Raw genomic sequence first — 25,431 nt, 5'->3', positions numbered from 1 at the left:
ACGGTTGAATTTTCTTATTGAGGCTGGTATTCATCTGAATTCTTTTGGCTGTGAGACAGAATTCAAATTTAATCCAGCTAAATTAAAATGAAAACACATTAGCTCATTTAACCGCCTATGGAAGGGAGAGGAGCATATCTGGGTTAGAAATCTGTCTTCATGTCTCTGATTCCCTTGTGTTAGCTTCATTCACAGCAGGCTGGTGAGACGGCAGCCCCAGACTCACTCCTACCATTGGAAACTCCCACAGTCCACTCCCAGGGATGGTTCTGATTGGCCCAATTTTGATCAGATGCTTACCCCTAAACCAGCTACTGTTGCCAGGGGCATGCAATACTTTCTTTGCTGAGGCCTGGGTCACGTGTTCTTCTCTGGAGTGAGGGAGTGTTGGCCTCACCCGATTCATGGAGACTGAGACCTAGGGCAAGATCGCTTGCCAAGAAACCCAGGGGTGCTGTTACCAAACAAACAGTGCAGGCATGCTGAGAGTACTCAGAGACTGTCCCAGCTCTTCCCATCATAAACACCTGAGACTGAAAAATAAGAAGTCAACCTTCCTTAGAAAGGAAGACCTCTTTATTTTAAAATGAACAGAGTGTAGGTATAGGCTACATAGAGCCAGCCCTCCCCTACTGTACAAATATTTATCAAGCACCTACTGCAGAGAGACAGACAGGTACCTGTTGATGAGTCAGCCACCATCTTGAGGCTCGGCCTCCCCACCCATAAGCTCATTGCCAGTCTCCTGAATCATCCCATGCCCCACCCAACATGATTTGCTTTTCCCACAGTCTCCATGAATCCCTTGAGACAAACGGCTGCTCTTGGAGTGGAGGGTAAAAAGAGGTGTTTTCCAGAAATAGGAGCCCTCTCCTGTCAGCAAAGCTCACAGAAGAGCTGGCTCAACAGGTGTGTGTGTGTGTGTGTGTGTGTGTGTGTGTGTGTGTGTGTGTGTGTAATTATACACTTTGCAGTTCCTGGGGCACTTAAAATTAGATTCTTCCTTATAAAAAATGGATTTATGTATCACTTCTACCTTTTTAAATTTTTTTATTTAAACACACACACATATACCAAGGCAAAAACACTTATCAACCTTTTAGATCCAAATATCTCAGATGTCCCTTGTGGCTGGAAACCTCCCCCCTTCCTCCGTTCCATTCTCTGTCTCATTCACCTGAGAGGCGGGGCCTGGTATGCCTGTCCCGTACTTGCAAAACACAGAGTCAGTGCCACGGTTCCCTGCTCTGTGGCGGCTAACTGGGGGTTTGTGAGTCTAGTCCCCCAGATGGCGGAAGCCTAAACAAGCTCAGGAATGAGGCCTGGCTTCCCTAGCATCGTCTACAGATCTGGCATATAGATGCACTCCACTAGTGTTTACGTGCAAGAGAGAGTGAGTGAGTGAAAATGAGCAGTGGTATAGAGTTCGGCGGCTGAATGTGTGAAACATCATCCATACTGGAGCGTTTCCTTAGAGGTAAAGGGCCCTCTGTTAAGGAACTAAAAGGCTTTTTCTTCTTAACATCATCTTGAGTAGCTTCTCTAGTTGCAGGTGATTCCAAAGACTGCTCCTGAGAGCCTAGAACAGCCACACTAAAAACAAAAACACATTTTTCAGCAATTGTATAGGATGACAAGCCTGAAGTCTTACAATTCACTTCAGGGGAAAACTGCAGCAGCCTAATTACTGTCATAAGGCATATAAGGCTTGGATATGTTATGCAACATTCATTAAGTTCTTTATAATTAATCTGCAATTAAGTTAGATGTTTATGCAGTTGTGCTGTATAAAATTCAGCAGTATAAATATCAACAACGAATAATAGCTGTAAATGAACATCAGGTCTGGAAACCTCCAATAGACAATAGGCCATTGAATTTTCTAGTTTATACTGCAGTCCTTTAAAGGTACTTTCAATGTGCTTAGAGAACATAATAATAATAGCAATATTCCAAATAATACCAATTTAAAAAATTCACGGTGAAAGAGTAAGAACTCAAATCTGTTTTAATATGCCATCTTGACATAGTCCCTGGCAAACAGAGGAAATGTTCCTGTTCACCCACCTTTTACTTCGGACATGTTGATTGAGCATCTATTGTGTGCTGGGCAACGTGTCTTCCAGGTGAAGGTAGTGGTAGTAATGTAAGTAACTTACTCTAAGCATAATGGACTGAAACTCATTAAAAGAGGTGAAAATATCCAATGTATTTATTTGTTCAAAATAATGCCTTCCCTGGGATCATTCTTAAAGATCTGTATTCATGAAGCACCAATATTTTGCGTAAATATTTCATGTATGCAGGACTGTTATGGATCCAATTTTGCAACCAGGAAAGTGAAGTATACAAGCTGCCACCAGCGGTGAGTTACTGAGCCAGGACCAGGACCAAACTTCCTGGCTCTGAGTCTGGTTCCTTTTTCCATTGATCTGCATTTAAACAGGAGGTCATGATGGTGCAGCTAAAAATGGCTTGGGAACTCAGCTCTGGCAAAGACATGTTAGCAGGAGTCTTTCTAAAATATGATCTCATTTTATATTTGTGTGGGGCCTTTAAGACATAGAAGGATTGTGACTGTGATGTTTGGCACCCATCTCTTCCACAAATTATGTGTCTTAAGAACTAACAAAGCTTTCCCATTCACAGAATACAGCCAAGAAAAGATGAATTTGTATGCCAAACACTGTTGGTAAATTGGAGGTCTCCAAAGCTGTGCTTCTACAGGCTTTAAACAACCACTCATCAAAAATGCACTAGATTTGGAATCCTTGGATGCTTCTTAAGAGCTCAATTGACTCTTTAGCATCAGACGCAAAAATCAATGACACATGTCCTTGAAGAAATAAAAGCCAAAACACTTTTAGCTTTGCCAATGGAAGATTTTGCAGAAGTGTTCCTCAGAGTGAGGTTGATATTTAGCATTCTTAAGTGAGCTGTTAAGCCCTGGTGCAATATAAATACATGTAACTTAGTGGCTGGCGACCAGAGATCTCATTCATCTCTGTCCCTCTACCCTCTCTCCATTCTGTATTATGACTAAATGGCCTCTTAACACATCCTATCAGTTTACAAGTCCTCCTAAGTATAAATATCACTTTACCAGACCCATTAACATGTCAGTGCCGTTTGGGTGGGTCAATATCTGAGTTGATGGTCTCTTGAAAACTACAAAGAGTTGTGAAGAAAGAAAAAAATTTCCAAAGGCTAAGTGATGTAATGCTATGGTCTGAATTGTCTTTCTCTCAAATTCATATGTGGAAACCCTTGTCCTCAGTGCATTTGGAAATGGGGCCTTTGGGAAGTAATTAGGTTTAGATGGGGTCATGAAGAAGGGGTTCTCATGATGCAATTAGTGCCCTTATAAGAAAGGACCCCAAAGAACTTGATTCCCCCATCTGTCTCTTTTTCTCCACATGTCTACACTGAAAGGAGGCCATGTGAGGTCGTAGCAAGAAGGCTGCTGTCTGCAACTCAAGGATACAACCCTTTCCAGACACTGAGCCTGCTGACACCTTGATCTTGACCTTCCCAGTCTCCAGAACTGTGAGAAATAATTTCCTGTTGTTTAAGCCATCAATTCTTAAATATTTTTATGGCAGCCCACACTAAATAAGATATGTTGCAGAGTGGAAAGGGATGAGATTTAGCACCAGAAAACCTGGCTTTCCACTTTTCCTTCCTTAACCTCTCTGTCCTCCACGTCCTTATCGGCAGAATGGGGAGCTATGAAGACCTCCCCCGCTCCCAATCTCGCAGCGTTGCTGTGAGGCTCCAGTGAGGCCAGCTCTATGAAAGTGCTTTGCAAACTGACAGAAGAATGGCAATTTTGCTTTTTCCCTTAAGATGTTTAGTTTCATGATTCAAATAATGTGATGTTGGGAACCTTCCACAGAAATGAAATCCAAAAATTGTATAGAAAAAAAGAAAGAAAGAAAGAATTAGGTGAAGAGCACTACAACATGAGTTTGTTTTAAAATGCTGTGGGGTTAAACACACACATGTAAATTGTTTTAAGTCAATTTTAAGGTTTGGTTGTTTAAAAAAATCTGGCAGCTTTCAAAATTTGTTTGAGTGCCTTTGTTAGAACTCATAAAAAATTCTAATTCTATTTATTTATATTATGATTATTTTATATTTTATAGCATTTATATATTTTTATTTTATATTCCATAGTATTTTATATGATATTTGGGAGCTAATTAAATTGATATAAAGGGTCTGACCAATAATTGGCAAAGTAGAGAACCAAAGTACTTTCCCCTGAAGTTAAAAATACTTATTTTTCAGGCTTGAACTTACCCTATATTATAACAAATGGCACCTGGTAGCAGCATGTGATCCTTCAACCCAGCTCACATGAACTTATTTCTGACTTTTTTTTTAAGTGTCTTATTTTGGAGCAGATTTAGATTTATAGAAAACTGGCGAAGCTAGGACACAGAGTGTCAACAAACCTCACTCCTAGTTTCCCCTGTTATTAACATCTTAACATTAGCATGGTCTATCTGTCACAATAAATAAGCCAATATTGGTACCTTACCACTAACTAACGCTCATACTTGATTTAGATTTTTTTAGTTTTTACCTAATTCCCTTCTTCAGTTCCAGGATACCATATCGCATTGAGTCATCAAGGTCTGTGTGAGCGCCTCTTGACTGTGACTATTTCTCAGACTTCCCGTTTTTGATAACCTTAACTATTCGAGGAGCACACACCAGGTACTTTGTAGAACATCCGTCATGTGGGATTTGTCTGATATCTTTCTCATGATTAGACTGGGGTTATGGGATGTTGGGAGAAAGACTCATAGAGACATTTTAATTACTTGAATTTGGGGCTCTTCCAGTGAAGAGTCAGATAATTCTCTGACATAAGGAGAATTGTTGGCCTGAAGCAGTATGGCCCCCAGTGGACAGCTCACGGGGAAGTGCTGCAAATACAAAAGACTCAGCAGAGTCTATTGTTCTCCTCATAGGTTTAGTAATCCCAGGATGCCACAGGTCTGTCCACTATCTTCAGTCCTTTCTTCTTGAAGACTTTCAACACAATCTTCTAGACCAGGTTTTCTGTGGGAAAAGGATTTCCAGTGTTGAACAAGAGAAATAGAGACAGGCTCACAGATAGAAGGCAGGCTGACAGCTGTTGGGAGTGGAGCTGGCTGAGGGGGTGGAGGGATTGAGCAAAAAGGAAAAAAGGAGAGAGGAAATTGATGGGCGCAGACAACAGTGTGGTGATTGTGGGAGGGGGGAGGAGAAGAGAGTGGGGGAAGTGGAAGAGGCTATAGGGGCGATTAATGGTGATGGACGGAGACTTGACTTGGGGGGGTGAACACACAACACATTGTACAGATGAGGTGTTGTAGAATTATGCACTTGAAACCTGTATGAATTTTTTAAACCAGTGTCACCCCAATAAATTCAATAAAAAGAAAAAATAATTAAGAATTAATTATATTGATATTTTTTAAAAGACTTCCAGTTTTTTGAATGAAATTTAATAAGAAAACAGTATTTTTTCAGAAATCACCTTATAAGCAACTTACCAAATTGCATTAGACACCTGAAACCTTTATACTACCCTTCATACTTTGAATAAGCATGTGGGTTTTCCATGCTGAAGAGAACTCCCATACTCTGCTGCTGACAAGGATTTTTTTTTAATTTTTATTTTTTTTACCAGTAGAAGAGTAAAATTAATGGAGTTTCTCTGACAACAAGCACCTGGATGCTATTAAAAAATGGAGTTGCAGCTACATTATCTGGACAGGCTAATACTACAACTCAGGAGAACCAACTTCAAATTTGAGTCTAAGAAACTGAAAGAACCCTGAAATACCCCTGACAAAAATTAACTACCTTATTTTATTTCCCACAAAGATTATGCTGGTTAGTAAAAGGAAAAACAATTTTCTAAATATAGAAAAAGCATAAACATTATATGATACACATTGTATGTTCTGTCTGGTTTTTTTGTTTGTTTTTACAGCAGATGAAAATGCTTTAATGTCTGTGAGTGTGTATTTATTTGCTTTATAATCCCATGGTAATCTTTATAATGATTCTGTTCTGTGTAAACATAATAGCTCATATTTACTTTAAAGCCTACCACTGTTTATATCTTTTATCTCATTTATTCCTATCTGTTGTAGATACTCACTATCCTCTTTCATAAATGAGAAAATTGAGGCTTAGAGAAGTTAAATAACTTGCCTACGAATGCACAGATAAAGCCACAATTTGAATTCAAAACAAATACTTTTTGGCTCCATCGTCTCAGCTTCTATGGGGTTGAACTACCTTTATATCAATAATCTATTTCAAAATGCCATTTGTGAGAGCAGGGATCCTGTCCCTCTTCTTTATTGTTGGGTCCTCACAATAACCATATTTCTCCATGTATTAGATGCACCTTTTTCAAAAAATTTGGGGGTCTAAAAACTGGTTGCATCTTATATAGTGGTTGTAGAAGTGTGGCATTTCAAATGCCATAGATGGAACTGAGGACGAGACAATATATGAAGACAGTGATTCGTCATCAGACACAGACAAGGACAAGCTAATGGATGGGAGTTTTGACAGTGATGGGAGTTGTATGAATTTTATGAAGAGTAAAAGTTGAGTTCAGTAACTTTATATAATACATTTTTATTTCAAATTTCGGGCCCCAAAATTAAGGTGCATCTTATACATAGCAGTGTCATATAGGTGGGGAAATATGGTAACTTCTACCCACATGGCACATGAATAATAATATTTAAAAATAAGAAAGAGGAGGATATATTACTGATTACCATTGTCAAGGTAAAAAAAAAAATTTATTGTCTCATCCTAGTTGACTTGAAGGCCAACAGTAGGATAAGGGAAGGTCAGCCATTCAGCTATCCTGTTACCTGGAGCCGGACCACGAGTGGCTTGATTCTCCATGTTATAAAATATAATATGTTAATAAGAAATTTGAGGCATAGAAAAGGCCAACAGATCAGGTGATGATCAGAATTGAAAGGATAACTTATTATTCATGGTTCCCAAGAGGAGACGTGCCACACCTCGGTGGCCACACTGGGCAGCACCAAGGTTGGTCAGCAGGCAGAGGGATAGGGAAGAACTGTGGGCAAGAGTCCTTATGGTTTCCACAGGAAGGAATGAGTGAGCAGGGTAAACAGGCTTAAGACTGGCTAGTCTGAAGAATTTCCCAAGGCTCCAGATGTAGAGGCTGTGCGGGGATGGCAGGTACCCGGGCTGGGCTGAGGCGGGCAGGTGGAATGTGACAGCCTGATAAAAGAAGGTAGCTGGGTGTGGGCTCTGGACTCGTTGGTTTATATTAGAAAAGCACAGGTAGGCAAGCTCTTTACTGTCTCTAAGAATTGGTGACCCTTGGGAGGTGTAGTCCCTCCAGGAGCAGCAGGACCCTAAGATGTCAAAACATCAGAATACAGAAAGTGAGAAGCACAACGTGTTTTTCTCTGATATCCATTACTTGTCTGCCCTGAGCCTTCAGCAATTTATCAATTATAGTTTGATTTCCCTCTAGCCTGACCAGGCGGTGGCGCAGTGGATAAAGCGTCGGACTGAGATGCGGAGGACCCAGGTTCAAGACCCCGAGGTCGCCAGCTTGAGCAAGGGCTCATCTGGCTTGAGCAAAAAGTCCACCCAAGGTCGCTGGCTCCAGCAAGGTGTTACTCAGTCTGCTGAAGGCCCGCTGTCAAGGCACATATGAGAAAGCAATCAATGAACAACTAAAGTGTTGCAACGAAAAACTGATGATTGATGCTTCTCATCTCTCTCTGTTCCTGTCTGTCTGTCCCTGTCTATCCCTCTCTCTCTCTCTCTCTGTCCCTGTAAAAAAAATACAGTTTGATTTCCCTTCCTCCCACAGGCTCCTGCAGAGGTTTGTGCTCCCGGGTGATTGCTCTGCAGATGAATAATCTACCTTCCCTGATAACAGAGCACTCTGGGAAAATGGGCGGGGGGGGGGGGGGAGATACATGGCCGCCCAGCTCCCTGCTGACCTCGCTGCTCTTTTCTCTCTCTGTCAGTTGAGTGGACTTTTGGCTGCTGGACATGAAGAAATTATATAATCAATCAACAAATATGTATATAATGGACCTCTACAATATGTAGGGCTCTGTGGCAAATTGTCCAAGGGACGCAAAGGCAATTTATAAAGCGATATTTCTGTTTTTAAGTAGTATATGATAACTATTAAATAAAGAATGTACATTAAAAAAAGAATACAGAAAGAAAAAGACATAGTTAGTATACTCCAGCTAGAGGCCTCTAGCCATTCTAACTTTGGAAAGGTAAAAAAATCTACCCATAAGCCAGATAGACATACCCAAAGCAAATTCAGCTATAAAGAACTGAGATGGGTCATAATGCCCTATAAGAGAACCCCTCTTAAAAAAAAAAAAAGAGAACTCCTCATATGTAGAGGAACAAGAAAAAAGAAAAAGAAAAAAGGTAATGAGTACTGGAATAGCAAATGGAACTCTCGGGGCCTAGATGTCTGGGGAGCCTTTAAAGACTTGTCACAAGCTAGTGCGTCCCTCTTTACAAGAGGGTAAACCCCACCCCAGGGGAAGTTTTATGTCCATCAAACATTACAGAATAGAGTTGCAACTATTCCTCTTCATAATCCATTTCATTGGCAAGCTGCATTCTGTAATGTAGTACACGCACACACACACACACACACACACACACACACACACACACACAGCAATAGTTTGCCTAAAAGTGAGCTCAGCATCAGATACCACCCACCTCTCTCGTCAACACACTCCATGTCACACATTCTCAAGAGTCTTCCTTTAGTGGGTCTAAGTTGATGTGGCTGAATGGGCCTTTTTGTTTTTCTCCAAAGCTTTGAAATACATTAAGACAAAATAAAGCTAGAACTGCCTATTTTGACCTCATAGCTTCCTTACTACCAGGAGCAGGATTTTCAAATCCAAGAGTGTTTACTCCAGGAAATGTTTTCTTCAGAGTAGTGGCAAAAGCAAACACCACATTATCTCCAGTTTCAGCGAACACTTTATTCTCCTCGTTGATGTCTCAAAACTGTCGGAAGCCAAAGCCTGATCAAGTCCTTTGGCAAGAAATGTGGGTGTTCTACAAAAAGAAGCAAAAGGTTGGATGTAAGGATATACGTTTCTGTTAACCGTATTTCTGAATGTTTTTCTTCAGTACAGTCCCCAACTGAACTTGAATAAATTAGACACAGTGTCGATAGAAGTAAAAGAAGTAATCTGTAAAAAATATCCCAGCAAAATAAGGATCCGTTGAACAGTCAGCTAAATCCTGTCAGAAGAAGAGAAAAAAGAGAATAGTTAATGTAAGAATTGACTGTTTTAAAAGTATATTTATTGATTGATTTTTTTACTGAAAATTAAAAAAAAAAAAAAGAAAAGCTTACTGGTGCAGCTACACGGAAGTGGTACGTGCTATCAAAGAACGGGGCTACAGGGAGGCTCCAAATGTGCTGGTGTCCCTAAATAACGAATGAAAGAGAGTCCATCTCGTAACCATATTTTACACGTAAATGGAATGAGCATAAGCTGAGAAAATACTTCTGTGACAGCTGTAGGAGCGGCACCTGCGACAGCAGCTTTGGATAAGGATGGCTGGAATAGCCTGCCGCTTCTGAAGGACACAGCATGGAGGACAGCGAGCGGAGCCCGGGGACTGGGGTCAGGTAGCAAGGGGAAACCCTGGCCTGTGGCTCAGGCATCGTTCTACTAGCAGGGAGCAGAGGCTGCGCCACAATTCCACACACACCTCTCCTGGAACAGGGGCCTCATGCCAAGGAGCCGGAAGGCGTTACCTGGGTCATCTCCGTGGAGACCTCTCGGCGGTTCTGCATCCCTTTGGCTTCCTTTTTCCTCTGGAAACATATATTTCCAAGGGTGAATTTGCACTGGAAGACTATCAATGGCTCTGTGGTGCTTCAAAGACAAATGAAAGAAAGGGCAAATGGAAAAGCAGTTACTACCTCCTATCAGGTTATGCGTTCATAAGAAGAGGAAGCATAACGGGAACATAATTTGGAAATACATTCAAAGTTTCAAATAAGCACTTTATTACACATAGGTCACTGATGCCAGTATGCTAGCTCACATCTCATTATTACAGAAAAAAACTCAACCTCAGGTCCATTACTATGGACTGAATGTTTGTGTCCTCCAAAATTCATACATTGAAATCCTAACCTCCAGTGTGATGGTGTTAGGAGGTAGAGCCTTTGGTGATTAGATCATAGGGTGGAGCCTTCGTTAGTAAAATTTGTACTCTAAAAAAAAAAAAAAAAAAGGACCCCAGAGAGAGCACTGTCACCCCTTCTACTATGTAAACAAACACATAATAAGATGACTATTAATAAACCAGGAAGCAGACCCTCACTAGAAACCAAATCTGCTGGTGCCTTGATGTGGACTGCCCAACTTCCAGAACTGTGAAAAAGAAATTGTTGTTCAAGCCACCCAGTCTATGGTATTTTTGTTACAGCAGCCCGAACTGACTAAAACAATTGCTGAGATAGCATAAGACAGTTTCTAAAATATAATCTCATGATTTAAATTACCTCAACATCAGAACTTCTCTTCTCCATAGATTTTAAAATAATTTTGGACTATATTCCTTCCCTTTGCGCTGCAGCTAAATTTGCATCTATCTGAAGTTTCCAGGATTTCAGATTCTACAAAATCCTGGTCTGGGTAAATTTTGTTTGAAGCAGCAAGGCTAACAAACACAGGTAGGGATGTGGAGGTGAGACCCACTGGAGATAACTAGCCTTTAAAGCTATCTCCAGAAAGAATGGTTCTTCTCTGGAGGTTGGCCCAGTAATTATCACCAGGAGGATGAGCATTATCTGTGTTTGGAAATAATCTTTTTGCACAAATGGGACAAACGGCCTATAATCTCAGCTGAGGATCCGTGTCATTTTAAAATTGGCCTTATTAGAAAAATGGCCAATGTAGTGGCTCAAGATGGATCTTCTGCCACTTCAGGGAATATACCACTTAAGCTTATTTCCCTCCGTTGAAACTAGACATACTGTTTCGGGTTACTCAGGCAGTGTGGGAGAAGAGTAGTACGTTTACCTTTTAAGAACAGTTACATTTAGCTTTTGCTCTGCCTTGAATTATGGTGGGCTCTGAGTCATGAAATATTAGCTGCTGGAAACAGACCTTTCCAAGGAGAGTAGCTGGGTTGAAAGTCATTAGCTCATTGTAGGAGTAGAGTTGATGAGAGAAGGTGTAGGAAGCCTGAGGGAAACAGAGGAAGAGATGGGGCGAGGGAGGTGATGATGAGGAAGAACAGAGCAGGGGAGGCAGAGGGAGAGAGAGGAGGACAGAGGAAAAGGAAAGAGAGAAAAGGAAGGGGAGAGGAGACAAAATGTGGAGGAAGTAGAAAGAGACTAAAATCAAGAAACACAAAATGTGGCCCTGGCCGATTGGCTCAGCGGTAGAACATAGGCCTGGCGTGTGGGGGACCCGGGTTCGATTCCCGGCCAGGGCACATAGGAGAAGCGCCCATTTGCTTCTCCACCCCCCCCCCTTCCTCTCTGTCTCTCTCTTCCCCTCCCGCAGCCAAGGCTCCATTGGAGCAAAGATGGCCCGGGCGCTGGGGATGGCTCCTTGGCCTCTGCCCCAGGCGCTAGAGTGGCTCTGGTCGCGGCAGAGCAACGCCCCGGAGGGGCAGAGCATCGCCCCCTGGTGGGCAAAGCGTCACCCCTGGTGGGCATGCCGGGTGGATCCCAGTCGGGCGCATGCGGGAATCTGTCTGACTGTCTCTCCCTGTTTCCAGCTTCAGAAAAATACAAAAAAAAAAAAAAAAAAGAAACACAAAATGAAAATCATCTATCTTCATGGTAAAAGGTAGCTCATTACATATTTTTTGAGTGAAGTGGGCCAAAAGTCTTAAAGTACTGCCTGACCAGGCGGTGGTGCAGAGGATAGAGCATCAGACTAGGACGCAGAGAACCCAGGTTCGAAACCCCGAGGTCGCTGGCTTGAGCAAGGGCTCATCCGGCTTGAGCGCAGGGTCACTGTCTTGAGCGTAGGATCATAGACATAACCCCATGGTTGCTGGCTTGAGCCCAAGGTCACTGGCTTAAGCAAAAGGTCACTCGTTCTGCTGTACCGCCCTCCCTTGCCCCCCAGCCAAGGCACATATGAGAAAGAAATCAATGAACAACTAAGGAGACCAAGGAGCCACAACGAAGAAGAATTGATGCTCCTCTCTCTCTCCCTTCCTGCCTGTCTGTCCCTATCTGTCCCTCTCTCTGTCTCTCTCCATGTCTCTGTCACACACACAAAAAAAGTCTTAAAACTCCATAATTAATTAAAATTAATGTGAACAGATTAGAATTTCATGATTTTGGAGGAAAGGTAGTCATAATAAAGCTATCATTTATTGAGGGCCTACTCTGTGCCAGGAAAGGGCAACGTTCCTTTATCTATCTCATCTCATTGTGAAGGCAGGCAAGTGTGGTTAAAAAACTGGCTGAGTTTGAAGCTCAGCTCTACCTCTTACAAGCTCTGAGTTTCGTGATGGATTTTTTGACCACTTAAAACCTGTGTTTCCATCTGAAAAATATAAACTAGAAAAAACAATGCCAACTGTGTGTTGCTGAGGATCATATGACCCAGTACTAGAGCACAGAGTGTCTCGCTTATAGTCTAAACTCAGAAAATGGGAGTCACGAATTTATTATTAACAGTGATTCCCACAGCAACTCTACTTGTTATGATATAATGTCAAACTCATTTTATAGATGAATAAATAGTAGTTCGGAGAGGATAAATTGTTTCTCCAAGGTTGCAAAATTAGTAAGCGACAAAAACAAGTTTGAACCCTGGTCTGCCCAGTTCCAAATGCTGACTCCTTTTGTTCACTCCCCCGGGGAAAGGAGGTAGTGTCTGCATTAGCACTGCCACCAGGAGCTCACAAAAATGTTCAGTTTTTCCATCCAGGGCAGGTCACTCTTGCTCCCACCCCACTTAAAAGAGACACAGCCAGGGGCAGTCTGCAGCTTGTGAGCAAGCATCAAATCCAAGGTCACTTCCACTTTGCAGCTGTGAGCGCACAGCCTAGAGCCTGTCCAGCCCAGTGGGAGGGAGAATGGAAGATCCCAGCCTTCATTTATAAAACCCCTTTCCCAAGCTGGTCCACCTTTTAACCCCACCGTCACTGGTTAACAGAGACTGATCTCCTGACTTCCTGATCAAATTGTAAAAGAAATTCAGACTGGCTCTTCAAATAACAATGGAATTGTTTTTCACAGCTATGCACTTACTTGATTTCCAGAGAGAATTTGACATTGGTGGGTGTGTGCTTATTAACGGGAATATTATAATTGTAATTTCCAGACCTAATCATAAAAAAAATAAAATAAAACCACAAATCAAAATAGGAAGGCAATGTTTCAAAAGGCTTTTTGCTACTCATTATATACTCTATAAAGTAAAATATTCTTTAATAAAGACATAAAACCGAGTTTAACATGGTAGAGTTTCATGTTTTTCAGAGACATACCTGTCAAATTGCAAAGTGATTTCTTGCAAGTCTTAATAGATAAAATAGACCACAAAGATTTATAGTTTGTTAGAGCCCACAAACAAGGGGATGGAAAGTCAAATCCCAGGCCAAATGCGCAAAATTAAACACACAGGAAATGACTTCAGTTCCCCTAAGGAGAGACAGACGTTAGGAGACAGATGCAATGCGGGCGCAGGCCTCAAACTAACAATCCCTCTGGAAAGGAAGACTGGAAATAATAAACGCCAGCTTTTCTACCGCAAATCACTCCCTTTTAGTAAACATTAGCAGAAAATATTATGAACTTTTAGAACTTAAACCAACCAAATTATTATAGTCCTAATTACCGCTTAGTAATGGAGGTAATTGCAAGACAGAAATGCATATGCAGAGATTCCTGCCTCCTCCCCTTTAAGAGAGAAACCTGGGGAAGTGCGGGAATGCCTCTGATTTCATATTGAAATGCAAACTCCTGCAAAAAGGAATATCGTCTGTAAGGCCATCTTTTAAGTTATATGTAGAAACAACTTAAAACCAGGTAAATGAGGAAAATAGCCAGTCCTTTTAAATTCTCTTTAATGGATACTAAAGTCAGTTGTTAAAAAATGAGAATACGAAAACAAAGGAAATAGAACTGCATTGGCATCAGGAAAGCTCTGTTCAGCTGGAGGAAGCTTAGGTAAGTGGGATTCATTTCCTACCCCATGCCTCCCAACATCTGTATGCTTCCCGGCAACCCGGCTCAGTGGATGAGAACGGGAGGGCAGGGAGAATAAGATCCCATCAAAGTGCTGACATTTACATCTGAATCATCTTGCTGTTCTCCTCTACATCGCCCTACCACACTAATTAGCGTTGGTCTCCAGCTTTTTCAAGTTTACTGTACCTCTGGTTCCTTCATGACAAAACGGGAATGAATAATATCAACCCACAGGGATTTTGTGAGAACTCAATGACATAGTAAATGTAGAGGTCATAAACAGATCATAAAGCACCATGCAGTCTATTTTTAAAACTCAGGGTCATCAACTTGAAGCCTAAGTTATATCAGGCTGAAAAGGAATAAGGCTGAGAATCCATAGAATTTGTGACAATACTTTTAAAATGTAGGGTTTTGCCTTTAACTGAGCAGTTACCCAGTAAATATTTATCAAAGAAAGAAAAGTAACTCCCATTCTTAATGCCTACAACTTGCATTTGGTGCCTGCTGAGGTCATTTGTACTCTATGCTTCCAGACCCACCCTTGCCTCCCCTGGAGACAGACGCTGCTGGTAACTTTTGCAGCACATGGACTTTCTCCCTCCTAGTCGAAAAAGCTAAGATAAGCTATTTTTTCAGTCATTAAAATAATGATATCTCTTGTTATTTAAATATACAAACGTCAGCTCATGCAACACTTGAAGCCATTGGTAACAACGTCCTTCTTGTCTGTAAAAGTAACTAACTAGCCGCTCTGCACCTCTGGTTTGTTCCTTCACAGAGTCAGCCACAGAGCTGCCCCTAAGCTTTCTGCTTGGATCGTTCCCATTAAACCAGGAGGCTGGGATCATGGGAGATGTGGTTTATTGACATTTGCTAATACCAACGGTTTTACGATTCCCTCTTCCACCATGTAGCAAATGTGTTTCCACTTAAGGAGCAGTGTAAGCACGCATTGATTTCACTGTGCAGCTTTAGGTTTTATTCCAGTCTCAAAAACCCAGAGCCCTGAGTAAATGCCAGAAACAATTGGGGTGTAATGGCGAGGCTTACCCACCCGCACTGGAGGCTTCTACTGCAATACCGACGATCGATTATTTGCTGGATTTCCATAATCTGTATAGAACTGATGGTTGTGTCAATCCCTGGATGGAGAAGAAATAGAGAAAAGAAAGTAAACTCTTCTGCTGCGGAAAAGTCTTGTACAGCAGGACAGTGTCCAAATTTTGGAATGTAAAATAAGAGTTTTCTAGATAAATGGATTTCATTTGCATTCAAATGGGAAAAGAAGGAGGAGAAGGAAGGAGAGAAGGCACATTTGTCGTTGCTATAGAAAACTTCAAGAAAACAAAAAGGAAAAAAAAACCCAGGTTCCAATAGATAGCTTCATAATGTCCTAAAGAATTTATGGACCCTTAAAGTCCTACTAAATTGAAATTCATTGAAAATGCTTTAAAACATGAGAAAACAGAAAACAAACTAAAAATGTAGTCAGAAAAGAAAAAACAACAGAAGAGAAGGAAGTTCAGATCAATTATTAAAATCCATGGAGATCAACCACAACTTGCCTAGTGATGAGCGGCCATTTCTAACGTACCCTTAGGTTAGGCGGGCTTCCATCATAAAGCGTAATGACATGGGTGTTTGTGGCAGGGTCCTGCCTTTGTCCCTGGTCCTCAATCTGGTCATTACAGCTTGTAGTTACTATGTCTGGTTCCACAAGTCAAAGGATAGAGTCATTCAAATTTGTACTTACAGTCACTCCCCCAATCAGGGCTGGTTAGCACATCTCCTGCCAAGAACGATGTGCTTCTGTCTTCTGAAGAGGAAAAATGGCTGTCAGTCTTTAAGGCTTATGTTAGGATGAGAAGAAACCCAGTGTATGCCCTCATTTGTCTCTGTCCTTGACTGTTTCCCCACCCTTTCTCTCACTTCTCAACCCATCGCATTCCTGTCACATTTATTACAGTAGATTCCCACCTTTCTCCAAGAAGTTATCTGCTTTGGGCTAAATTCTGTCCCCTAAATGTTCATGTACAAAAATCCTAACCTTTAGTAGTCAGAATGTGATTGTATTTGTAGGTAGGGCCTTTAAAGATGTAATTAAATTAAATGAGGCTGTTAGGGTGAGCCCTAATCCAATAAGAAAAGGAGAGATTAGGACAGGGGTCAGGAACCTATGGCTCGCAAGCCAGATGTGGCTCTTTTGATGGCTGCATCTGGCTCACAGACAAATCTTTAATAAAAAATATAATAACGTTAAAAATATAAAACATTCTCATGTATAACAATCCATTCATTTCCTACGGCTCATGTTCATGGTTGCGGGTGGCTGGAGCCAATCACAGCTGTCCTCCGGGACAACACCAAATTTTTATTGGATAATGCGAAACATACATGGGTCCTTGTATGGCTCTCATGGAATTACATTTTAAAATATGTGGCGTTCATGGCTCTCTCAGCCAAAAAGTTTCCCGACCCTTGAATTAGGACAAATGAGGGTATGTACATAAATGAAAGACTGTATGGACACAAGAAGTGGCCACCTGTGAGCTGAGGAGAGAGGCCTCAGAAGAAATCAGACCTGCTAACACCTTGATCTTGGACTACTAGCCTCCAGAACTGTGAGAAAATATATTTTTGTTATTTAAGTCACCTAGTCATGGTATTTTGTTATGAGAGTCCTAAAAGACTAAGACAACATCTCAGATTAGATCAGGGAAGCTTGTAGCTCCCTCCTTTCTAATGCCATGGCATTTATTACTGAATCTTCTAAGTGGTGATCAATCAGTGATATTTCTATCACTATACCAAAGGGCATGTTATCTCTATTATTGATTAACTTTTTTTTTTTTGAGAGAGAGAGAGAGAGGAAGGGAGAGAGAGAGAGAGAGGAGAGAGATGAGAAGCATCAACTTGTAATTGGCTTTACTTTAGTTGTTCATTGATTGCTTCCCATACATGCTTTGACTGGGGAGCTCAAGCCACGCCAGTGACCTCTTGCTCAAGCCAGAGACTTTGGGCTCAAACCAGTGACTCTGGACTTCCAGCCAGCAACATGGGGTCCTGTTGATGATCCTGTGCTCAAACCAGGAATCCCTCACACCAGCCGACAAGCCTGCACTCTAGTCAAATGAGCCTGCACTCAAGGGTTTCAAACCTGGGACCTCTGTATCCCAGGTAAACTCTATCCACTGTGCCACCACCAGTCAGGCATATATCTGTGCAATTTTTCCCTTTCTTGAATTTTTCCACAGCAGGGAGCCTCTCTCTCCTACATAACATGATCCATACAGGAATAAATTGAGCTTAAGGTAAGGACTGAGTTGTAGTCAACTGAAAGAAATCAGATCACTGGTGCGGAGCTAGAACTTGCCGTGGAAAAGGAAGGTGGGGAAGTGGTTATGATGCATTAGAGCCAAAAAGTCATTTTATTACTTTTTTAATGTTTATTTTATTAATTTTAGAGAGAAAGTAAAAGGGGGAGAGAGAAATAGGAACTTCGATCTGTTACTGTATGTGCCCTGACTGGGAATCGAACCAGCAACCTCTGTGCTTTGGGACAATGCTCTCACTAGTTGAGCTATCAGGCCAGGGCCAAAAAGTCATTTTAAATGCAATTCTAAATGGATAATTCATAAACATACAGATGATTATTGTGAAGGTTATGAAAAATTGTATATTTTAAAAGTCGATAGTGAAAGCAATCATTTAGTGGGTTGTTAAACAAACCTAACAAAAGAATTTAAAATTTTCTCCAGCATTTTTTTAAATTTTTATTTATTTATTTATTTTTTACAGAGACAGAGAGTGAGTCAGAGAGAGGAATAGACAGGGACAGATGGACAGGAACGGAGAGAGATGAGAAGCATCAATCATTAGTTTTTCATTGCACGTTGCAACACCTTAGTTGTTCATTGATTGCTTTCTCATATGTGCCTTGACCGTGGGCCTTCAGCAGACCGAGTAACCCCTTGCTGGAGCCAGTGACCTTGGGTTCAAGCTGGTGGGCTTTTCCTTAAACCAGATGAGCCTGCGCTCAAGCTGGCGACCTCGGGGTCTCGAACCTGGGTCCTCAGCATCCCAGTCTGATGCTCTATCCACTGCGCCACCGCCTGCTCAGGCAGCATTTTTTTTTTAATGTGCAGATTTTTCCTAAGTATTTTTACTCTTTATTGCATTCCTTTATTTACATTAAACAATATAATTTTATATTTTTCAATATGCTCTTGGACAAAATCCAAAGACATTAACCTCATTGAGCAAGCGACACCAGTTGACACAATATGTGCTGCTTTTGTGGGAAGAAAAAAGAGGCACAATCTACAAGTTTCTGTGTGAAATTTCAGGATATAAAGCAAAAGCGACAGTGGGCATTACTTGGGGACAATCACTCGTAAGTCTCTGTGTCCTGGTTAGTAGTTCCCACGCTTATCTCAGCCAACCAGGAGGAGACTGATATATGGGGTCTAACTCTGCAGGCAAGTGTGCCAGGTTCCAGTGCATGAAATCAGCTGCTGCTGTGGGAGGCAGTTCAGAGCCATTTCACATCTTATAAAAGTTGTACATTTTTAAAAATACATTCTGCAAACTGTATAATGTCTCCAGTCTCTCCAACACGTCGGAGTAAGATTTTTTCCACTCATTTTAAACATCATGTCACAATCTTCCTTCATCTGGACAATATTACTAGTGGCCACCCGGTTGAAGGTGACAAGGACATAGTTGGGGCCCTGGATGCGGAGAGGTACTCCATGGTGGTGGGAGGACGGGGGCTGCAGTCAGACAGGCTGGAAGACTGCCTCTTGTTCACTGATGTATCCTGACAGAAGGAAAGGCCAGGCTCAGCTGTTGGTGCTCAAGAAGCATTTGTGGAGGGATGGAAGGAAGAGAGATGGAGGGGTGAGGGGAGATGAGGGAAGGCTGATCAAATACCCTCTAGAAAAATGTTTCCTCTTGCATACTCACAGGGGAAATTCCCAGTGGATGGGTGCAGAGGGATGTTGGAAGTGGATGTGGGAAGCTGAGCTCCTTCACCTTATGAATAAATGGGAGTGAGACAGAACTTAAAGCAAGGCAAGTCTCCTCCCCAACATGATGCTTTCCATGAAAAACAAATGATCTTAATCTATAAGGACGTTCTAGAAAATTGAAAAGTTATTTCTCTTTAGATATAAATATATGTGCTATCTAAAAAGGCCTCCAGATTGCTTGGATTCCAGCTATTCCAATCATAATTTTCAAGCACACGTCTCCCGCTATGAGTTTTGCTTGTGATTGTTTCCAAAGATGGCTGTGAATTTACAAGGCAAATGAGGCGTAAAGGAAAGACAAAACCAGACCTGCTCTGTTCCTCCGCTTTCTTCCCCTACCTTTGTTCTGCTTTCCTGCTGAATTTGCAGGAAAGGGGCTCATTTTTAATCCTATAAATAGTAATACAGAGTTGGCTCACTGCCACAGAAGGGAGTTTTCAGGTTCCTGAAGACTAGAACACAGTGATAGGATTTAGTAGCTGATAACAGTTTTTTAACAGTAACAGAAAAGTAAAGTTGAAGTGAGATTATCTTGCCAATTTAGAATTACCAAAATGGCTTTTGAAAAGCAGGATTTGAAATATCAAATTTTAAATCTCCTATAAAACACCTGCAACGTGTCACATCTCTGAGGCAAGACTCTTCAATTCTGAAAGGCTGGTTATTGAAAAACCATAAATTTTCCTGTTGTCATACAGGAGTGGCTCTCCCTTTGCAAATACCTTCCAGCAATACTCACTATAAAGTTAGCAGACATTCCCAAGGGGTTTTCAAATTGGCAGATTAGATCTCTCAATAAGCTAAATTAGACACTCTGGAGAGAGAGATTTAAGATGGTGTCCAACCAAAGCATATCCTGTTGTGGTGGAATGTGTGTGTTGTACTACTTATAAAACTGCACTGACGGCTGAGCTTCATTCAATACAGCATGTTGGGTACCTCTTTCTTTCCTGACTGAACCAGCCTCATAATGAGCCCAACCAATCAAGTCCTTTAACACAGGGAACCATTTCCTTCTGGCCATTGCTCTTCTTAGAGTTCTGGTATCCCAAACAAAATAAGCATAAATTCCAGATGCCGTTTTGCTTTATGAGGTTTTTAAAAAATATTTACCAAATCTTTACAAATCTATAGCATTCCATAAATTCCCTCCCCCTACACACAAACAGGCTCTTTATTTTTTAATATCTACTCTGTTGTCTATTTAAATCTTTATTAGTTCCATAGAATAATATCTAGTCCATAAAATTCAGTTGGTTTATCAAAGTAGATATCCAAATCACCCACTTTCCACTTTCTGGGTAATTGTACCCAAACCTTTTATTAAATGGGGAAAGAGGCGATAGCCTTTCTGAAAGACATGTATGTACACATCAACTTAGGCCCAGAAGAAGAACCATGGTTTGAGTTCAGCACATCATAAAAATGTTGATTTTTATTCACTTCTTCTGCTAGTAGTTTTACTCCTCGTGTATGTGTTTCTGAAAGTGTCTCCCAAAGTTAAGGAAATGTAAGATGAGCAGACACTCTCTGTCTCAGAGAAGAGAGCAACAACCCTTCAGATCAAGAGCTAGTTGTTAACAGCATTGAATTTGCTCGAAGGTCAAGAAACTTTTAAAATGAGAATTGGATTAGTCCCCGACCTCTTCCTGTGCAGAATCCTGTGTTATCAGTACTTATCTCCTAGGTGAGACGGTCTCTTCTACAGACTGCTCTCAGAAACAGACACCAAGTGTCCCCAAGGTAGACTCTCAAGGTAAGGAAAGGATTCAGCAGCCACAAGGTTTCATGTGCTTTTCATAAGGGGTGAAGGCTTGGGGGGGGGGGGTTAAAATTGCAGCAATGTTAGATCTACGCATATTTAAAATTGTTAAAAACATGATGACTTAAATTAAATGGAACTTTTATCCACACCCTGTAGTGATGCATGTTTCCAAGTTCAATCAGAAACGGTTTTCATGAGAAAAACAGTGTGTAAGCATTGCCTCCTATAGATGTGGGGGAAATTCTCTGTCCCTCAGCTTCCTCATTGGAAAAATAGGGATAATCATAGAGCTTATCCTTTAGGCTTGCAGGGAGTAAATGATTTATTTATGTTGACTACTTATGACAATGCCTGGCATACAGTAATACTTCATTATGTGAAGATGATGATGACTTGTAAAAGTTATTTATTCAAGGCTAAGATATGAAATAATGTAAAAAAAAGCCATGGCCTGGTTGCTCAGTTGGTTAGAGTATTGTCCCAATATGCCAAGGTTTTGCCTGACCAGGCAGTGGTGCAGTGGATAGAGCATCAACCTGGGACGCTGAAGATCCATGTTCGAAATTCCAAGGTCGCTGGCTTGAGTGCAGAATTATAGACAAGACCCCATTGTCTCTGGCTTGAAGCCCAAGGTCATTGGCTTGAGCAAGGGGTCACTGGCTCAGTTGGAGTCCTCAGTCAAGGCATACATGAGAAAGCAATCAAACAACAACTAAAGTGACGCAATTACAAATTGATGCTTCTCATCTCTCTCTCTCTGTTTCTCTCTTGCAAAAAAAAAAAAAAAAAAAGTACACCAAGGTTTTGATCTCTAGTCAGGGCACATACAAGAATCAATCAATGAATATATGAATAAGTGGAACAACAATAAATTGATGTTTCTCTCTCTCTCAAATCAATCAATAAAAAATTTTTAAGAAACAATATCAAAGGAAAAAGAAAGTACTTTGCCACTCCAAAACTTCAACCACTGACATAGTCTATGTGTCAGTTATGAGGGCTGCTCAAAAATATTTTGGTTCATCTTCTTCCAGATGCATGTTAGGTTTGCACTTCCCCAACTGTTTCGAAATTAGGCATGACCAATATCACTTGTTTCACTGCATCCTAATAAACCACACTAATTAGTATTACTATTATTTGCATTATTATCATTATTATTTTAGACACTTCATATGTGTGCTTATAAGATTTCCAAAAAAAATGATAAATTAGCATACATTTAAATGTATATTATGTTTGATTTTATAGAGATAATTACACTTTTAGCCTTAAAGTTTTTATATTTTTAACATAAAATTCTGTTACTTAGAAAACATCTGTGTGTGTGCATATATGTTTAGGAAAAAGAAGATGTTTGAAACTGGAATGCTAATATTGTGTCGTTCATTGACTTAAAGCTTACCCTGAACTCACTGGAGTTTCTAAAGCCTTTTTACATTGGTTTGGGCAGAGAGCCCAGATACTACATTATTTTTTAAGTTCTAAGTGAGCCAAAAAGTCTACCCATCCACATATAATTACTTCAGTTATGCAACTATTATTATCTTCATTGGCAACAGACAAATGAGACCCTTTCACTTGAATTAACCAAAATTTCATCCCTGCGCAAAGAATTTAATATATTCCAGCACTGCTTAATGATAGGGATATGCCCTAAGAAATGCACCCTCGTGTGATTTCATTGTCATGTGAACATCGCAGAGTACACTTACAGAAAACAAGATAGTATGTCTACCACACACCCAAGGCTATATGTATGGCATTGACTATTGCTCCTAGGCTATAAGCCTGGAGGGCACGTTACTGTACAGAAGCACCAGAGAAAATGATGCAATCAAGAGATGCAATAGACACAAGATGTATGAGGCTGTTCTGGCATAACATGGCGTACTGCTTTCCAGAAGACATTTTTTTTTATAAGTAGAGATAGCATACCCTAAAATAATAATAAAAAATATAAAATAGTAAATACATAAACTAGTAGCAGTCACTTATCATTATATAGCATTATGTGCTGCACACAATGGTGAGTGTTAAGTTTTAGACTACAAACAGCACAGGTTTGCTTACACCCGTGACACCACAAACATGTGAGTACTGAGTTGCCCTATGACACTACTGGACAATAGGAATGTTTCAGCTCCAATATAATCCGAGGGGACTACCATTTATATGCTGTTGCTTGTTGACCAGAGCATCATTAGGCAGCATATGACTTTATCATAAATGATTGCAAGTTTGCTTCTTTGTGTTTTTAAAGATCTTACTACCCCAAATAGAAGAGTGGAACCATTATCTGGAACTATTAAGAGACAATTCAAGCAAATATTGACAAGGGGAAAACAAAACCCTCAGGTTCAAGGCTCTTGTTTCTTTTCGAGCATCCTTTACCTGCCCATGACCTCTGATGAGGTTTCATTTCCTTGAACTGCCTTTGCACAAGACTTGAGAAGATTCTTCTTGTTCCCCAGATGGGGCAGCAGTAAATCTCCTGACATGGCAGGATCTCACAGAAAGTGATTTCTGGTATTTGGAAGGAGGAGTGTGTGGTTGCCAGAGATGTATAAGGTGCTGCACAGCATCGGGCAGAAGGGAGAGAAGCGACAAGTTAACCTGGCAGGCTAGGTCTTCCATCGACAATTCACATGAAACACACAGGCTGGGTCTGAGGATGAGCATTGGGAAGATCTTACCGGAGGAGGTGGAGGTTGTAGGAGGTAGGGCTGGCTCCTGAGAGCTTGTGATATTGCTGGAAAAGGATAATAAAATAATAAAATGACTCATGAAAGAGACCTGCAAGGATCCTATTCTCCAAAGGAAAGCAAGACTGGAACTCTCACCTTGGAGGGAGATTTGGGGCACGTCGGTCTTGATCTTTTAAGCTAAGTATGTATAGGGAGACTATCGTCAAGGCGCTGTTTAAAAAATAAGAAGAAAGTATTATGTGGCAGATTTGATTCCAAATATAACTCACACCACCAGCTGGCCAGAGATGTACTCTCACAGGCCCCACCAATGGGAGGGGCAGCCACGGTTGACAGGTGCACCATGGAAACCAGCACAGTTCTGCTTCTCTGCTCCGGTGAGCAAAGCCCTCATCCTCCTGGAGCGTGGAGGCTCCTGGGGTAGTCCATGCTGATGGGTTTTTCCACAGAGCAGCCCCTAGCCCTGGCAGGCTGTCTCAGCAGCACCTGTCACTAGTGGAAGATTACAAGAGGAAGCGTATACATGGCTAGAGGCAGCCCTCTGCTCCTTGCAGGAAAAAGTCAGAGCCAAGTTCACCGCCCACTGGTGGAGGGCATCCACACTGGCGCTGGGGGATGCGAGGAGGCACAGGTTCAGTCAGTTGTGGATGCCAGACCCTTTGGACACTGCCGACATCTTCCAGCCGCCTGTCTTTTTAGAGCACAATAAATCAAACTGGACAGAGGAAAGAAAGAAATGCAATAAAGCATCCATTTCCACACACTAGGTGGCTTCAAAATAATAAACTTTATCTTCTCCCTCGATAACCAGAACTTATATAGCCAAACGGAGGCTTTTCTGAAAGGCTTGCAGCTTTGGGAAGCTATTCGCAACAATGCTCAGGCATCCACACACAGTATTCTGCTCTATGGGGGAGTCTAGACCTCTCTCACGAGCCACACAAGAAAGTCTGCTTGGTGACCTTACTGCCCCACTGTGTGCTAGGCCTGGCACAGGGTGACCAGACCTGATTTCTTGCCAGTTTGACTTCACACCTGATTCTGTAGACTCAACTCCTCATCATTTTGTTCCCCATCAAAGGTGGTGGATTTGCATCATTAAATATATACAAAGTTGTATGCCTATGTTTGGAGTCCACTGTAAGGAAGGGTTCCCAGAGTGTTCTCAGCAGCAGCTGGTCACTGCCCGGCAGGCACAGCCCTGGCTGGGAGGTGTGGCACTGGGCCCAAGAGGCAGCTTCAGGTGGAACTTGGTGAGTCGTGCTGGCAACTGCTTGCTGCGGCCAAAGCTCCCTATACTGTCTTTCACAGCCCATTTCCTATCACCCTCTTACTAACCCCCCCCTTTTTTTAGCAAGAGAGACGGAGAGACAGATAGGGACAAAAAGGCAGGAAGGGAGAACTATGAGAAGCACCAATTCTTCGTAGCAGCACCTTAGTTGTTCATTGATTGCGTTCTCATATGTGCCTTGACTGGGAGGCTACAGCAAAGCCAATGGCCCTGTGCTCAAGCTAGCGACCTTGGGCTACAAGCCAGTGACATTTGGGATCAAGGCAGCGACCATCGGGTCATGTCTATGATCCCACACTCAAGCCAGCGACACCGTGCTCAAAATGTTGAGCCACTGCTGAAGCCAGATGAGCCCATGCTCAAGCCCTCAACTTCAGGGATTCAAACCTGGG

The 25,431-nt window shown here is 41.6% G+C and overlaps 1 protein-coding gene across 1 annotated transcript in view; it reads right to left on the bottom strand.

The window, feature by feature from the left end:
- Positions 1 to 7,120: 7,120 nt before the first annotated feature.
- The window catches only part of MYRFL (myelin regulatory factor like), a 121,364-nt gene continuing 103,053 nt past the window's right edge, over positions 7,121 to 25,431 (bottom strand). The window contains exons 17-26 of the mRNA XM_066368544.1: positions 23,884 to 23,958; positions 23,737 to 23,792; positions 23,435 to 23,614; positions 15,999 to 16,061; positions 15,300 to 15,387; positions 13,301 to 13,375; positions 9,827 to 9,947; positions 9,419 to 9,493; positions 8,767 to 9,303; positions 7,121 to 7,412 (exon numbers count right to left, since the gene is read on the bottom strand). Of these exons, the coding sequence (XP_066224641.1) occupies positions 9,217 to 9,303; positions 9,419 to 9,493; positions 9,827 to 9,947; positions 13,301 to 13,375; positions 15,300 to 15,387; positions 15,999 to 16,061; positions 23,435 to 23,614; positions 23,737 to 23,792; positions 23,884 to 23,958 (820 nt within the window). The 3' untranslated portion in view covers positions 7,121 to 7,412; positions 8,767 to 9,216. The remainder of the gene's footprint in view (positions 7,413 to 8,766; positions 9,304 to 9,418; positions 9,494 to 9,826; positions 9,948 to 13,300; positions 13,376 to 15,299; positions 15,388 to 15,998; positions 16,062 to 23,434; positions 23,615 to 23,736; positions 23,793 to 23,883; positions 23,959 to 25,431) is intronic.

This window comes from Saccopteryx leptura, chromosome 2, assembly GCF_036850995.1.
Source record: "Saccopteryx leptura isolate mSacLep1 chromosome 2, mSacLep1_pri_phased_curated, whole genome shotgun sequence".
In the NCBI taxonomy this organism is placed as follows: domain Eukaryota; kingdom Metazoa; phylum Chordata; class Mammalia; order Chiroptera; family Emballonuridae; genus Saccopteryx; species Saccopteryx leptura.
The sequence above is the reverse complement of the archived record's forward strand: the minus strand, read 5'-3'. Positions and strand labels throughout refer to the sequence as shown.